The following is a 16,502-nucleotide window of genomic DNA, read 5'->3' on the forward strand; positions in this document are numbered from 1 at the left end:
CTGCTTGCATTGCCACACCTATCTTGGGGCTCCAAGCTTTCATGGTGACTCTATCCTCAAAACCACCTTTTTTCACTTTTTCCAGGACCGGGCTCAAAAATAGCAAATGTCCAGAGATTACTCCCACACCCAAGGTGACACAAGGGGAAACTGTTATTTGTTCTCACTCTCCCTAGGAACTGCTTGCATCGCCACACAAACCTTGGGGCTCCAAGCGTTTGTGTTGACTTCAACCTCAAAATCCACCTTTTTTAAATTGCCCCAGAGTAGGGCTTAAAAATAGCAAACATTTGGAGATGTCTGGCAAAGTCAGCTATTGCTTGTGCTCTCACAACAGAGATCAGCCCAAGCCAGACTGCATGGGAGAGGGTTCCTCTGACAAAGATCCAGAAGAGGGTCCTTCTAATTCAGCTAAAGGAAACCATCCTTTTAAATCAGATCCAGGAGAGGGTCCTTCTCAGGCAGCATTAACACAGAATGAGGATGCAGATGCAGAGATAATCATTAAATCTTTTTCCATGAAGGATTTGCAAAATATAAGGAAGGACTTTAGTCATCAAGAAGTATAGAAACTTATCTCCTGGTTGCTCTGATGCTGGGACAATGGGGCTGATACCATAGATTAGAGAGGCAAATTAAAAAATCCCCTGCAATAGTCCACTTTTGCAGAAAGCAAGCAGCTTCCTGGTTAGATTCCAAAGGTGATATGCATTAAAACAGACTTGTCAGAATGAATTCTTAGTTTAATAGACATTTCAGAAGGAATGTTTATGCAGACTTGGTGCAGGGTTGCAGAAGGTAGTTTTCCATTTAGTTTGAAGCAGAATTTCAAGCACACTTAAATTTGGTTGAAAATCACCATTATATATAGAGTTGTTTCAAACTGTATATTTCATTCCAGAATGGGGTCACCAGTAAGAGGTACTTAGTTTTCACAAATTAGCAAGCATAGAATCTGGAACTGTATCAGTAATTTGGTGGTCTGGCTTTGGTGACTACTGGTGTTCTTTTGATGCCATTAAATAATGGATGCAGACTAGTAATTCAGTGCAAATTACACACAGTGCATCAAGCCTTGGGCCTGTGTGGTTCTACTCACGGGTCATGTTTTTTGGGGCCTGCAATGACTGAACTTGCAGTCAATTCAAGGTTTAGGCTGTGTCTTCATTAGCACGTAATATACTGCAGTAGGGGCAGAGAAAAATGGCTGGTGTTGTGAACCTGACATCCTTGTACTATCTTTGAAGTTTTTATTTCAGTCTAGATTGTGATCTGAATACCCATTAAACAGGTCAAATGCAGTTAGAGGCATTCCAAAAGCATTTTTCTTGCTTCAGTTTTGCTGTAAATGAATCCAGTTTGTGTACTGTGAACACTGCAGTAACAAGCCAGATCATGGTAGATGGCATACTAGCTTGGAGAGCATAAAAAAAGCTCTTATTTAAATATCAAGGTTAACTAAAAACTTTTTTTTATATATATTTAGTGCAGTGTTCCTGCTGGTGTCCATTTTGAAAGTGTTAATTCACAGATTTAAGATCAGTCAGTATGTATAGTCTTCAAACACTTATTCTACGTTCTGCTCCTATCTGTTTTCCAGGACTCTTTGATGTCACATCCAAGAAAGCCATCACAGAGTGTTATGGTTGCATAGCAACCTCAATGTGATAACTGGTTTAAAGCAGTCCTTTGCTGTGTATTTATTTTCCAACAGGAGCCAAAGTTTCTTACCACTGCAATTAATAAAACTCTTGAAGAAAAACATATGCAGTGTTTTATGACTAAATAAGAGGCTTCTTTATTCAAGTATCTTCTTGTTTCTGGGCACTACCACTAGATTACCACACTAAACTACCTTACGAGTACCCAGTATTCCAGCATTATAATTATTTGCAAACAGAACACCAAGCCCCCTGCTTGGATTAGCAGTTGGAAGCACAACAGAAATATTCTATGTATGAAGGTAGAAGTGAGCTAACATAATATTGGTAATCCAGCTGTAGTTTCCAAAGGCATTAGTTTTGTTACTTAGCCAGCTACAGTGAAAAAGTCTTCTCTACAGAAAAAACCTAAACATGGACATACACAACATACAAGCTATATATTCCCAGTTTTGTTTATTTTCATGGAATGCTAATTTAATTACAATATAGCAGTTCATAACTACTGAAATGTGACATTAATTCACCTCCAATGCGGCAGAACAGTCTTGATTTTATATATGTTGTTTTATAACAATCTTATTTTACATAGTTGAGGTCTCCGGTGGTTTTAAGCTCTGATGCTTAAGCACACAGCAAGCTACAAACCTTAGGTTTTATACTTATACATATATTCTATGTATTCAGACAACTGCTGTAAGTTATCTATAATATTTATAAGTGCATATACTGGTACATATGCACATCTAGAAACACTCTTTTACTACTGCCTCTCTTAGAAAAAGCTGCGTAACATACAGCCATATTATTCTCACTCACTGCTCCTGAAGACCTTTACTATCTTTGTTACACAATTTCAACTATTCAATTCCCTCAAACTGAATGTAGGTATTTCTATGTATATTTTCTCCTAAAGAAAAAAAGTCCACCCTCTTCCTTTAAGAAGCTTTAAATCATGCATCAGTTTAGTAAACAGTCACTTTAGCATGGATTTTAGAATCCTAGACGGTGTAAAATCTACTTCTGGAAAATGTCTGTCTGTATATTTGATTTCTTCTTTTAGTTACAAAAAATATATAAGATTGAAACATACTGAATACATGCATCTCTCAAAGTGGCTATATTCTAGCCTTATAGATAAATTTAAAAAGTACACCCCTGCTAACGGGATGCAAACATGGCCTCAAATAGGCCATTACCTGTATTTAATATAGCTCATTACATTAAAAAGTTCAAGTCAGCTGTTCTCTTAAGATGCCATCAAAAGATTGAAGAGCATAATTTATACTCAATATACAAAGGTGGTTCCACATACCTAGTGCCCTTTATTATTCAATACTTTGAAGGCTTCTAGGCTTTGCTTCTGGTGACATAAGTCCTGAAATGATCTGAATGAACGTTTAAGTTGAGAATTGTTTTTTAATACACCATAAAAGCAAGTTGTGTTTAAAAGAAAAATGTACACTGAACAACCTGAAGTACTCATTGAAACAACTGTACAAAACTATTATAAATACAGAAAGAAATAATAGTGGACTTAACTTCAAACAGAAGTAACGCTTGTTTATATGTAAAAATTTGCTTTGTTTTATTCTTCTACCAAGTAAGAATTTGAAGCAGTTCAGAACAAGTAAAATTTAAACCACCTCACAATGTTTACATTTAAAGTTTTTATACAGTGCAAATGTTTAAGACAGAGTAACTCCCCAGTGAAACAGGTGACACTACTTAGTGCCAGTCTTTTGAAGATTTCTTTCAATAAGTCTATTTACACATTAAGCTAAAGGTTCACTATATATGCTTTGAAGTTTGCTGAATATCAGCAGAAAATTACGTGAACTAGCAGCAGTTGTATTACGAATATACGATCGTTACTTTAATGAATGCATAAAGTTTTCAAGACTGTATTCAGTGTCATACTGTTCCTGATCCCATAGTTCACCAAGGTTTTCGAGTACTGATTTCATTGATGCTTTCCCAGAAGAGGTAGAGGTATCTGCTTTTTCAGTTTTTCCATCCTTCACAAAAGAAGAAAATCCATTAACATACAGAATAATGTTTTCACAAACATACTAAATCATTCTAGTCTGATGATTCTTTTGGTTAAATATCAGCTCTTCCTGTTTTTCAGAGAGCTGCCTACAATTCATCATTCCAGCTTCATGTGTTCATCTGATTTAATTTTACATTTCAAGCAAAGTAAAAGTTATTCTTTACCTTGTCAAGAGTGAACAGATCAAGAAGCTGTTCTGTTCCCATGCTCTGTAGGCTTGCATTTTCTTGGCTGATCACTGTATTTGCAATATTCATTTTGAACTTTTGAAGACCCATTATCTTCTCCTCAAGAGTTCCTCTGGTTATCAGGCGATACACATTAACAACACGTTTCTGAAAAAAAAGCACGCTTAACTAAACAATATCATCTTAGGGATTCAAGAAAGCATAACTTTTTAGTATTCATCGTGAACAGTCTGGAAGCAGTTTGGCTTTGAGTTACTCTTCAGCAGTTGTACTCAACAAGGCTGACTGATGATTAAAAGAACAAGACTGTGCTAGCATACAGTAGAGGCACCTGCATGCAGGAAGTCAGGAATTCACTGCTTTTTACAGCTGTAGAGGAGACTAACAGCAATCACTCTTTCCTTGTCAGAGAAGGACAACCTTGGGGCTTCCCCTCAGCCCCTTCTCTCAATTGCATCTTTTCCTTCACTGAATCATAGAATGGTCAGAGTTAGAAGGGATCTTAAAGATCATCAAGTTCCAACCCCCTGCCCTGGGCAGGGACACCTCCCACCAGACCAGGTTGCTCAAAGCCCCATCCAGCCTGGCCTTGAACCCCTCCAGGGATGGGGCAGCAACCACAATTTCCCTGGGCAACCTGTTCCAGTGTCTCAACCTCACAGTAAAGAATTTCTTTCTGTTAACTAATCTAAATCTCCCCTTTTCCAATTTAAAACCATTACCCCTTGTCCTGTCATACCAAGTTGGGGATAGGAAGTCATAGTCTGGCATATTTGCAAGAACGCAGTATGAATGGTGGAAAGCCCCAAATGTCACTTATGCTACAACCTTATCCAAATTCAAAGAAACAGGAGTTCAGCAAGGGGAAAAAAAATGGAAGAGTTTTTCACCTGCCCAATGCGATGTGCCCGATCCATGGCCTGCAGGTCTCTCATTGGATTCCAGTCATGTTCCACAAATACTACTGTATCAGCCCCTGTTAAGTTAAGTCCCAATCCACCAACATGAGTGGTGAGCAAAAGAACATCTATAGATGGGTCATTATTAAACCTGCATACAAAAAAGTTAAGGATGGTAAGTTTAATTTAAATAATGAATTTATGAACCTCAACCTGCTTTGAGGCAGACAAAAACCAGTTTTGTACCATATAAATAATATAGCTCATTACAGTTAGCCTTATATAGGTTATGAAGGGATATGCTTACCGTGAAACAATGGAATGCCTCTGACCAGCAGGTATGCTGCCATCTAGTCGTAAATAAGTAACTGAAGGTAACTGAGGTCTGAGAAGGTCATGCTCCACTATATCCAGCATACTTTTAAGTTGACAGAAGATAAGTACTCTATGTTGGGCCACAACAGCTTCTGTACCGCTTTCTGAAGATCCACCATTCCCCAAACCACAGTCTAGCAGTAGCTTAAAGTAAGAGCATTGAAGTGTATCAAAGTGATAGTAGATCTGATGTAAATATTGACATTGATGGACTATCAGAGGTAGAAGTAAGAGAAACAAACTACAGAAGGAGATCTATAAGTGACAGTCAGTTAAATAACACAATACAAAGCTGAGCTTCACTGTCAAACCATGAAAAATTTAAGGAGTCAGAATAGTAACTTTCTTCATTTTCCTTTACTCACAACATAATTTAAGTATGCAGTGCAACCTATCATTATCAAGCTAATAGTCTCCTGTATAATAAATAGGAGAAAAAAATTTCTGTAATAAGGGGGACAGGAGTAAGACAAAATAAAAGTAAGGTTTTTAAGAAGGCAGCAAAAATGTAAGCATCGTCACCTTGAGGCAAAATTGTGCTTCCCCCTCCTTGAATTAACAGGAAAAATAGGGCATGCGCCTAAAAAACCTTGTACTCTATTTCATTTGATATTTAACTAGTGGTTTAAGATCAGTGTTCATATTGATGAGTCTTAAACAAAACCTTCTAAGTTGTAACATCAGTAGATACACATTTAGGAAATTTGAGGCACAAAATGCAAGCCTACTTACTTGTTTTAAAGCAGACAGCTTAGGTGCATGTTGGATATCTCGAAGGGATGAATTATGAGCTGCAAGTTGCTCTGTAATTCTTTTATATTCTGGATGTTGGGTTGTTAACACTAACGCTGGATGGTTGCATAGCTTCCGTAAGTATTGCAATGCCTTTATTTAGGAAACAAAGTTCAGAGAAATGGTTAGCAACAATGTAGTTACAGAAAAAGGATGAACAAATTAACTGTAAGTAGAGGGGCCATTCAGCCACATTCCACAATGTGGACTTTAGGGTCTATTCTCATTAAAATAAAGTTGCACATTTATATTAAGAAAGCCTGCATTTCAAACTATATCCAGTAACTGTTAGGAGCATAATGATCTTGGTTCCTGTTGCAGGAACAGTGCAGAGACTATCTTTCCCACACCTTCCCGTGTTTGTGATATAGTAGATAGGTTTGGGAGCTGTGCAGGTCCTTTAAAAGTTCCTGTTTCCAAGTAGCCAGGGCTTAACCTGCAATTCTTCTTCTTCAAGACCATAAACCTTCATACATTCAGATCTAACCTTAAGGAAACTTTTTTGTTTGTGATTTAGAATCTTAATTTTGTATTCTAACATCTGATGAGTTCAAAATTAGTTCCCCTCTTGTTCTGAGGTTTTGCACTTTTGGTCAGTTTTTAATTGATAGTAGTATCCGCAGTCCACAAAATAGCTGAACACTAGTACAGCAGAACACATTAAAAAATTTAAGACAGTTTTATATGACTAAGACACAAAACCATAATTTGAGCATAACAGCTATACATTACGTTCCAGGCAAGATGATCCAAAAATCTAAATATTTTACACATTTGTAGCCATATGATTTAAGTTAATTAACTTTTTTGATTCTCATTTTTTATTAAATTCAGAAATACAGTTACCAGAAATTAAAGTAAAAAAAATTACTGAAGAAATCTTTACCTGAAATACATGACCTGTAGCTTTAAGCTTTGGTTTTTCAGTTTCTTCATTCAGTGAAATTGAAGAAACTGTTTCATCAATATCACATTTGGCACGAGACTTGGCAAAATCTTCATACAGCTGAACCTGTAGACCAGGCCCCAGACAAGAGAGTAAGTATGTTTCCCCAACAGAATAAAAGACAGTTATTTTTAGAATTTAGTTCCAAGTTAAAGTTCTGAATTAACATAAATCAAGAAAGCTATTTTGTATGTAGCACAAGATCAACATTAACAGCAGAATCTCTTGCAATTTATTTTCTTTCCGCTTGGAAAGTATTCTTTAAAAATACTTGCAGATGCTTAGATGTTGTTCTGGTAGAATGATGCCAGAAACTAAGCTAAAGAAATACATTATTGCAAGTAGACTGAAATTAGCTCTTAAGCATATACTGAAAAAACTTTTGAGCCCTATGGTCCCATAGAATGTCAGAGCTGACATCAGATTGACCCAGGCTTTGTGGTCTTAAGTGTGCTGAAAAAACTAAGCTTCCAGTCATTTCTTAAGCGTACCTGTAGAGGACTGAGAATACAGTAATAATCTTGAATAATTTTGGGTGGAAGATCTTGCAGTACATCCTCTTTCATTCTCCTTAACAAGAATGGCAAAACTTGACGGTGCAGTGCTTCCATGGCAAGAACCCCTGGTGAAGGCAACAGAAGCAGTATTTTAAGGAAAAAAATATTTCAAAACATTCAGCCCCTCCCCAATCTCTTAGTTTGGCACTAAACACAATTTCTCTTTTCATTAGCAGTTCTCACAATTTTCAGGAAGAAAACAAAACTAAGACTAAATGTTTGATCCTTACCAGCCTCTTGCTCTCGACTGGAGCTTCGGGCATCTCTACTTGCTAGTATTGGTTTGCCATAACGAGCTGCAAACTGGCGTTCAGTGCCCAAAAATCCTGGCATAAGGAAGTCAAACAATGACCACAACTCTAAGACGTTGTTCTGTACATGAAAGAAACAATTGTTTTAAGTTATCAGAAACATACCCATACATATTTAACACTAGCTATAAAACACCACAAACATAACACTTCAACATACTTTTGAGCTCCTGGAACTTGGTGGCTGTTTCATCAACTGAAGTTACAGGAAGTAACTGCAGTACATGCACAGTAACTGTTAAGTATATGAACATTAACATAGAAATGGAGGTTCTACCGTGTTTTATATAGTAAGTCACACCCGGGTTCTTCTGGACTCAGGGGTCCAGTGGTCTTAGTCCTGGATGAGACAGATACTCCACAGACAAGTCATTCTGGACAGATCCCTAAATCTGGAGTTCTCAGAGTCAAGCTTCTGCTAATTTCACTAGAGGCATAAGGAAATGCTCTCTCCCTTTCCCTGCCTGCTACATAAAGAAAAAGTGTTAGAGAAAGTCTTGTTGCAAACTTTTGAACCCCATCAGTATCACAGATCCCGCACCCATTCCCCTATATGTGGGTATACTGGGAAAGGAAAAAGATGTAGTTTCAAGCATTTAGCAAGAAATGCTTTTTTACAACACGTACTTCAAACAAGATAAAATTGTGCTTTGATAAAAAGCACAATACAGTGGCCTGCAAAGTAGATCTCTTGCTTGTTTTCTACTACTTACCTGGATAGGTGTCCCAGAAAGAATTATCCTGTAATTGGCAGTCAGCTGTTTTACTGCTTTTGACAGCTTTGTTTTTCCATTTTTTATTACATGGCCTTCATCAAGAATGCAGTAATTAAACTTAATATTTCTAGAAAATAAGAACATAGACTTAAGTAGCACTTAAAATTTTAAGCTATTACAGACCTCAGAAAATAAATCAATTTTTACCTGAAGAAATCGATGTCATTTCTCACAACATCATATGAAGCCACTATGAGATTGTGTCTTTTCACTTGGTGTTGTAATCTTAATTAAAAAAAAAAGAGAGGAAATTATAAGTCAAGCGCTCCTTACATATGTTATTTCAGCCTTTAAAGGTACCACGTTTTACCATGCCCACAAACTATGCTTCAGTAGCAAACTGAATTGCAAAATTCTGTGTGTGGAATTTTACTTTATCCAAGTCATAAATGCAAAGTGCATTACCTTGCTCTCTCAGTTGGAGGTCCTGTATAGTGCAAAGGATTAAGATACTCTTTTGAGCAAAATTTGCCCACTTCATCCACCCAGTGTCCTGTGAGCGTAGGAGGGCACACCACCAAGGAGGGAAGAGGAACACTGTCCACCAGTTTTGTTCTTGCATATTCCTGAGCCCTTTAAGAATATCAAAGTAAGTTCCAAAAAACTGTTTTTCACAGAATAGTTGAGGTTAAAAGGGACGTCTGAAAGTCATCTGGTCCAACCCCCCCGAAGCAAAGCCATCTACAGATGGTTGCCCAGGATTATGTCCAGAGACATTACCATAGATAAAGCCTATCATAAAGTCTTTAAGATAGAATGTTATTTGTTTAAGCTTACCTGAGGCAATGATCACCTGCAAGAATGCAAATGGATTGCAAAGTTTTTCCTAAACCCATGTCATCACACAGAATTCCATGAAGTTTGTATTTATTGAGAAACGCCAGCCAGTTGACTCCATCCTGAAATCAGAAAATAAAGAGCGCCTCCGAAGTAATAACTAGCTCTTGGCTAGTTAAGTGTCAGTTCAGACATCTGTATGTTCTTTCATCCATCACTGCCAAACCATGAGCTTGTTTCCCACCAAAATCCATCTACTATAGCCCATTCAATCAAACCAGCAGGGGGGGAAAAACGGGAGAAACATAACCAGCCAAACAGTACACTGAGGCCTGGCTTTGCAGTGGTGAGCTCCCACAGTCAGCCTAAGCAAGGCACAGCCCATTCACTGAGAAAAATTATAGAATCCAGAGAGAAGAAAAAAAACAATTGTTCAAAGAAAAACAGTATAAATGGCATGCATTACTTTATTTGTTCTTCCTTACCCCAAAAAACCCACAAGCAAAAAAAACCAAGCACCTGAACAACTCCTAACCTTCCATAAAATTCTAACAGACTTACTCATCTTTTAAAATAAAAATATAAGCTCTTACCTGCTGGTATTTTCTGAGTTCTGCTTTGATTGGTACTGGAATTTTATAGTTTTCCAGTTTTTTTCCATCCAATAATTGTTCCAGAAAGTGACGTTCTTTAGCTTTCATTCGGATTAATTCTTCAGACATGTTTGGTGGATCTGGTATACCAGCCTAGGATAATATTTTTTAAGTAGTAATGTAAGGGCTACAGTAATTTTCACACAGATAAGAAAGCAAGCCTAATACTGGCTTAGACATTTTGCAGATCTTTGCCATCTGTTTGTCAAACATCTCAATTGTATAAATCCTGAGTCAGTGTTGCACTTATTTGATTCCTTGCAGATCAACTCATCCGGAGCTGTAGGGGGTAAAAGACAAACTCTGCCCCAAAGGACACACTGAAAAACTTGATACAATTGCACAGTAGAGGGGAAACTGCAGTCATCCTTGTAAGATTTTACAAAGACTAAGCTCTTCTACCTCTAATCAAAGTTCATCTGGCTGGCTAGAGAATCCTTTGACACCCATTTCTCCTTAGCCACAGTCTACCATCCAAAGTTAGACAGATTTTTCTCCTACAGGCATTAGGAGAATTAGATCTAAAGTGATACTGAAATCCATAGGATGAATTCAAACTACTGGGAGGAAAAAAAAAAACCTTAACTCCTCCAAGTTTGTAGCAGCAGACCTTGGCTTCCTAGGTACTTTCCAAACCAGGCCAGAAGCCCAAAGAACGTCTCTGGGGATAAATATGGTCAGGTATTCTTGCTTGCTAATAATACACAGTAGCAAAAGAGGCACTAATAGTTTCTATCATCACATCTGTCATCCCAGTTTTCTGGGCCACTGCCATCTTTAGTTAGCTTTACTTCAAAACGCAAGTTACTAATCACTTCAGGAGGTCTCCTGGCTGAGAAGAAAAGCTCTTATTGAATAATTACACCATGTACATGGTTAATAAGGAATGAGGAAAGCTAATCCAGATTTCAGATGTTAGAAGAGCTTCAATATGGTATTTAAGTACTTATATATGCACAGACTATTTCTTCAACTACTCTTCCTACCCTCCTTTTTAAAAGAACATGTCTGAAAAGTGAATACCATACCATTTAAATTGGTTTAACTATATGGTCAACTTGCAGCATCACTGCTTATAAATAGAACAGGACAGATTAAGCCAAACCGTTTACCTTACAATACTTCTCAGTCATATTTCATGTTTATGGTTGAATGAATAATGAAATTGAGAATAAAAATACAGGAAATTGAGCATAGCTAAATTCTCCCAATTTATGTATTGCTATTGTTTTCAATTCTCACAATTAGAAACCAGTTAAAAAATACAGATTACAAACTCCAGCCTTACTCAGATCTCTATAACTTCTACTTATCCAGCAGCTGAATTCAGATCTTGCATTTTAGGTAGTACATAAAATATCAGCAATAAACAAAAAATATTAGACAGACCCTTTGTTTTGCTACAGAACTGTCATGCTTCAGGCATATGAAATTCAAAGAATGGAAAGTGGGTTTTTTGATGTCATTTTAACAATACCACTATAGCTACTGAAAAACATAAGAGTTTGCCTTATGAAATATCTGCAAGACCACCCTAAAAAGTCTTCCCATCTAAAAAAGTAAAATGGAGTGGTGTGTTACAGATACAGTAAGTTTTTTTCATAGAAAGCATGTGTGAAACTTGATCTATGAAAACTTTATCAAGTTATTTCAATCTCAATTTTGCCATCCCTGGAAGGAGTCAAGGTCAAGATGGATGGGGCTCTAAGCAACATGATCTCCTTGAAGATGCTTATTGCAGGGGGGTTTGACTAGACAACCTTTAAAGGTCCCTTCCAATGCAAACTACGATTCAAAAAGAGGACTCCTTAATAAAGTATTTCCCCGTAAAAGCATATATTTCCCCGTAAAAGCATATATTTCCCTAGTCCCTATCAACTTACCCCCTACTCCTACTGAGACGACTAACCCTTCTACATTTATCAATTTAAATTCCTTGTCTGGCCTAACATTTAAAATTGCTAGCATTCAAAAGATAGTCCCATGACAACACTGGTATTTTCTCTCATATCTATCTACTTTAAGTTCACATATTTAATATAGTTCAATATCTGATATTGAACTTCCTTAACTAGAAAGGGAAGTCTGAAGGGAGTTTTTGAGTAACTATGGAAAAGAAAGATGAACTGACCGTGCATATGTATGCAATTACTAAAACAAGTATTCTGCATTTTTAAGAAATGCTCACTAAATTCTATTAAAGTAGCTATAAAGAAAAAAATATCTAAGCTGTATGTATTCTATAGGACTGTATTTAGATGCACATGAAGGGCAATGGAATGAACAGCAGCATGCCAGAAATTTTTTCTACTTTGCTCATTTTCAACTTGTTCAACATTTCAGCATGACTATGCAGAAAGTGCTCCATTTAAGGCAGATTACTAGTTACCAGATTCTAAGACTAAATTAAAAATAGAGATAAATTCTAAACCCATTAAATTGACTTTTCTTTTTCATTAGACACAAGCAAGTTCTGAACTGTCTTCTATTACCATCTGGTGGTGAAAATAAGTTATTTGGAAGCCTTGTAGTCCTTGAAGTGCAATATTAAGCACTGGGGTGTGCAAATTTTAGAAGTGAAAAACTGAAGCAAATTGATTACTGATTCAATACGACTGGATCATAATACATGTAATATTTTGCCCAAAGCCATAGGGTGGGGCTTTTTGATTTTAAGAACTGGGAATAACTAACTGTACTTATCTCCACAGTGTTTCTATTACTCCTTTTTTATGCAGTTCTCTTCACCACATACTCAACACATACCCAGGGAGAGCACACATTAACTCCTAAGATTTTTGAGCCAAAACTAGAAGAGGCAGAATTACACACAAAATTAATTAATATACACTTTTAACTTCATGCACACAATTGAAGTGAGAAATTTTACTGTAACATTAATTTAGAAGATTAGTAACAGATAGTCCAATTTTACTCATTTTACATTATAAAGGACACATCTTCAATCATCTGATAGTGGTCTCAACATCTATCTAGCATTTAATAAGCCAGAAGCTTGGACTTTGTGGTTGGTGAAAAAGTGGATACAGGACACTTGACATACTCAACATACTTACAACTTGAGCTTACCTCAAGAGGCATTAGTCTAATTAGCGTTGCAAAGCACTGAGTAGCCATAAAACGTACACTGTCTGTCTGATCACTCATTCTACCCAGAACCGGAACCACTAGAAGAACAATGTATGGAACGATACCAACATCCAGCTGCTCCATTACACCTGGATCAGTTATTAAGGAAATAGTTTTTCCTAGTTCAGGACTGTCTGACATCAATATGTACCTGGCAGATTTCACACTCAGTAGGCAAAAAGTCATTACTACATCAGATGACAAAGATCTATACTAACAAAGCAATGGGGAAAAAAGTCTGATCTACCAGTTACATTCAGCTCAGTGAATTCCATGGTTTGAGACACTGAATTACCTCCACCAAAACTTCATTTGATAGGTAAAGGCAATGTAAATTAGAGTTTCTTCTATTTCTTGTCTACACAAGAGAAAAATAGCTTAACAATTTATTTCATTCCTCCATTTTTTCAAGCAACATTTTTTGTTCCCCCAAATTATGCAACTGCAAAGAGGTTTCCACATTTTTGAATACTCAAGCAAGGATACATGCAAGTGCTTCAATTGCACCTTCTTGTTTGGTGTTGTCATCTATTGCTCCCAACCACGGCAGAACTTTCTCCAGAAAGATATTCATTGTTTCCATGGTAGCTATTTTGCTCATAACACCTACACAACGAGCAGCCATGTGTCTCACTGCAGTGCTGGGATGTTGAAGGCACATATAGAGATGAGACAAATGCTGTATTAACTGAAGAGGGTGGGGAGAAAAAAAAAAGGTTAGTATGAATTATAAACAAGTTACTGATTTATTTTTGAAGTAAACAGTCTTTTGAAGTCACTGTTGCTTCCTAAAGAATGCGTGAAATGGCTCTTACAGAAGATCCAATTGTTTCAAACCAAAAAATTGGTTTTTTGTTCTGAAACAACAGAGAACAACAGAAGACAGACAACTGAACTTTGAACACATTGCTTCACAATACAGTTAAAATTCAGAGTGTAATAAAATGTTTAAGGTTTTAGTCCAAATGCAAATTAAAGAAGCCCTTGATAATTAAGGAAGTGTTTTCCACTGGAAAAATACACTACTACTCAATTTTTTTTACTATTTAAAAAAAATGTTGCTTAAATACAGATTAAATGTTGCTTAAATATAGATTAAAGAATCCCTTCCAGCTATCAAATTTGTCCTAGACTCATCACATTTATGTTTAGGAAGATGAATTATACAAGTTGGGAGTCTTATTGACAAGACTATTGTCCTTAGTGACAAGGACAACACACAGAAGGAAATTCACATCTTCCCAAGTACATACATGCCTTTTTTTCCATGAACACAGATACCTTTGTCAGATATTAGATGGTCACGTTTTTTCCTAGTGTGGAAAGCCCCTAAATATTACTTTTGATGAACCAGTTCCACTCTCCTTGATTTTCTATGATTTTTTCTTCTTTTTGAAACCTGTGTACAGTATTGGCACCCCCAAAACCATCTACACAATAACTATATGTTTTATATCTATACATGTAAAATACATACATATAAAAATGTCATTCTATGTCATATGCTAAATTAACTCAAAATCCTTTCAGTATTTTATTAAAATATGTAAGAAAAAATTCCATATCTGCCATAAGAATCTTCTCCATCTCCTCAGAATTCTACAGCCACTCCTTCTGCCAATTCTTTCCGGACAGAGTTCTGGCCTACTTACTCCCTGCATGGGAGCCTTTTCATATATTTTTATCACCCTGTTGCCTTCTCTATGCCACTTCCAGTGCTACTATATTTATGCTGAACTGTGGCACTGGAGGCTGCATTGAGATGCACGAACAATAGTGACTTTCTTGTGCTCTTTCTTAACTTTCTATTTTTTTAACCAGTACTTTATATTCAGTTGATACTTTCACAGAACTATCCTAACTCCAGGATCTCTCTCCTGAGTAGAGATAGTCAGTTCAGAGCCTACTGCTGCATATGAGGTGTTAAGGTTTTTTTATGTTAAGTGGTGAGTAAAAAGAAATAATTAAAATTCATCTAATCCAGTCTACTTGGGAGTAACTGAAGTCTCCCATAATTTTTGCATTCCCTGCACAGGGAGCCAGTCTGTTCTCCAGGTTTTGGAAATCTAGAATTAGAATAAAGCAAGAGTTGAGATGTTGATTTCAATGTAACAATAGCATTAATACTGTCATAGCTCAAACTTTGGACACAATTTGTTTGGGCATGCCATTCAGAAAAGGGTAAGCCAAGTCTAAATCGTAGGTAGGTGTTTGCTTTTGTGGTTTATTCTACAACCCACAAAAACAAATACAGAATTTAACACCCTACAGGACACAGGGAAGAAATAGCTTTGAAGCATAACAGCTTAACTGCTGAAAATAGAAGGCTATGTCTTCAGTGTATCAAGACTAGGATACAGGACTTGGAGAACACACAGGATAGCAAGTTAGAAAAACATTGAAAAAGAAACCTTAAAAAACAAAGATTTAAAACAGTGGCAATGAACAGATTTAATTGCTTCATACAAAAGCTGCTTTGGAATGCGATTACCAGAGGATGTAGCTGAGTATCCATTGAAGCTGCTGTTGTTTCAAAAACCTGTAACGAATTTACTAGTTCCTGGGCAGGAGCATCTCCTTTTTCCAGTAAGGACTTTCGATCTGTTAAAACAGAAAAAGTGTTCAGTTTAGGACTGACATACTGCACCCAGCAAATTTGTCCTAGACTCATCACATTTATGTTTAGGAAGATGAATTATACAAGTTGGGAGTCTTATTGACAAGACTATTGTCCTTAGTGACAAGGACAACACACAGAAGGAAATTCACATCTTCCCAAGTACATACATGCCTTTTTTTCCATGAACACAGATACCTTTGTCAGATATTAGATGGTCACGTTTTTTCCTAGTGTGGAAAGCCCCTAAATATTACTTTTGATGAACCAGTTCCACTCTCCTTGATTTTCTATGATTTTTTCTTCTTTTTGAAACCTGTGTACAGTATTGGCACCCCCAAAACCATCTACACAATAACTATATGTTTTATATCTATACATGTAAAATACATACATATAAAAATGTCATTCTATGTCATATGCTAAATTAACTCAAAATCCTTTCAGTATTTTATTAAAATATGTAAGAAAAAATTCCATATCTGCCATAAGAATCTTCTCCATCTCCTCAGAATTCTACAGCCACTCCTTCTGCCAATTCTTTCCGGACAGAGTTCTGGCCTACTTACTCCCTGCATGGGAGCCTTTTCATATATTTTTATCACCCTGTTGCCTTCTCTATGCCACTTCCAGTGCTACTATATTTATGCTGAACTGTGGCACTGGAGGCTGCATTGAGATGCACGAACAATAGTGACTTTCTTGTGCTCTTTCTTAACTTTCTATTTTTTTAACCAGTACTTTATA

General features: G+C 36.7%; 1 protein-coding gene across 2 annotated transcripts in view; it reads right to left on the minus strand.

Annotated features, from left to right (window-relative positions):
- Positions 1-2,100: 2,100 nt before the first annotated feature.
- Positions 2,101-16,502, minus strand: part of BTAF1 (B-TFIID TATA-box binding protein associated factor 1) — a 48,419-nt gene continuing 34,017 nt past the window's right edge. Inside the window, exons 24-38 of one of the 2 annotated variants that reach the window (XM_014959265.1) lie at positions 13,625-13,826; positions 13,079-13,227; positions 9,929-10,081; positions 9,336-9,457; positions 8,964-9,131; positions 8,706-8,783; positions 8,496-8,625; positions 7,702-7,843; positions 7,406-7,536; positions 6,855-6,980; positions 5,909-6,061; positions 5,109-5,320; positions 4,793-4,952; positions 3,879-4,049; positions 2,101-3,679 (exon numbers count right to left, since the gene is read on the minus strand). In XM_014959265.1, coding sequence (XP_014814751.1) covers positions 3,533-3,679; positions 3,879-4,049; positions 4,793-4,952; positions 5,109-5,320; positions 5,909-6,061; positions 6,855-6,980; positions 7,406-7,536; positions 7,702-7,843; positions 8,496-8,625; positions 8,706-8,783; positions 8,964-9,131; positions 9,336-9,457; positions 9,929-10,081; positions 13,079-13,227; positions 13,625-13,826 — 2,244 coding nt within the window. In that variant the 3' untranslated portion in view covers positions 2,101-3,532. The remainder of the gene's footprint in view (positions 3,680-3,878; positions 4,050-4,792; positions 4,953-5,108; positions 5,321-5,908; positions 6,062-6,854; positions 6,981-7,405; positions 7,537-7,701; positions 7,844-8,495; positions 8,626-8,705; positions 8,784-8,963; positions 9,132-9,335; positions 9,458-9,928; positions 10,082-13,078; positions 13,228-13,624; positions 13,827-16,502) is intronic. The other variant, XM_014959274.1, reaches the window with a different exon arrangement.

This window comes from Calidris pugnax, unplaced genomic scaffold (assembly GCF_001431845.1).
Source record: "Calidris pugnax isolate Ruff unplaced genomic scaffold, ASM143184v1 scaffold4, whole genome shotgun sequence".
NCBI lineage: Eukaryota > Metazoa > Chordata > Aves > Charadriiformes > Scolopacidae > Calidris > Calidris pugnax.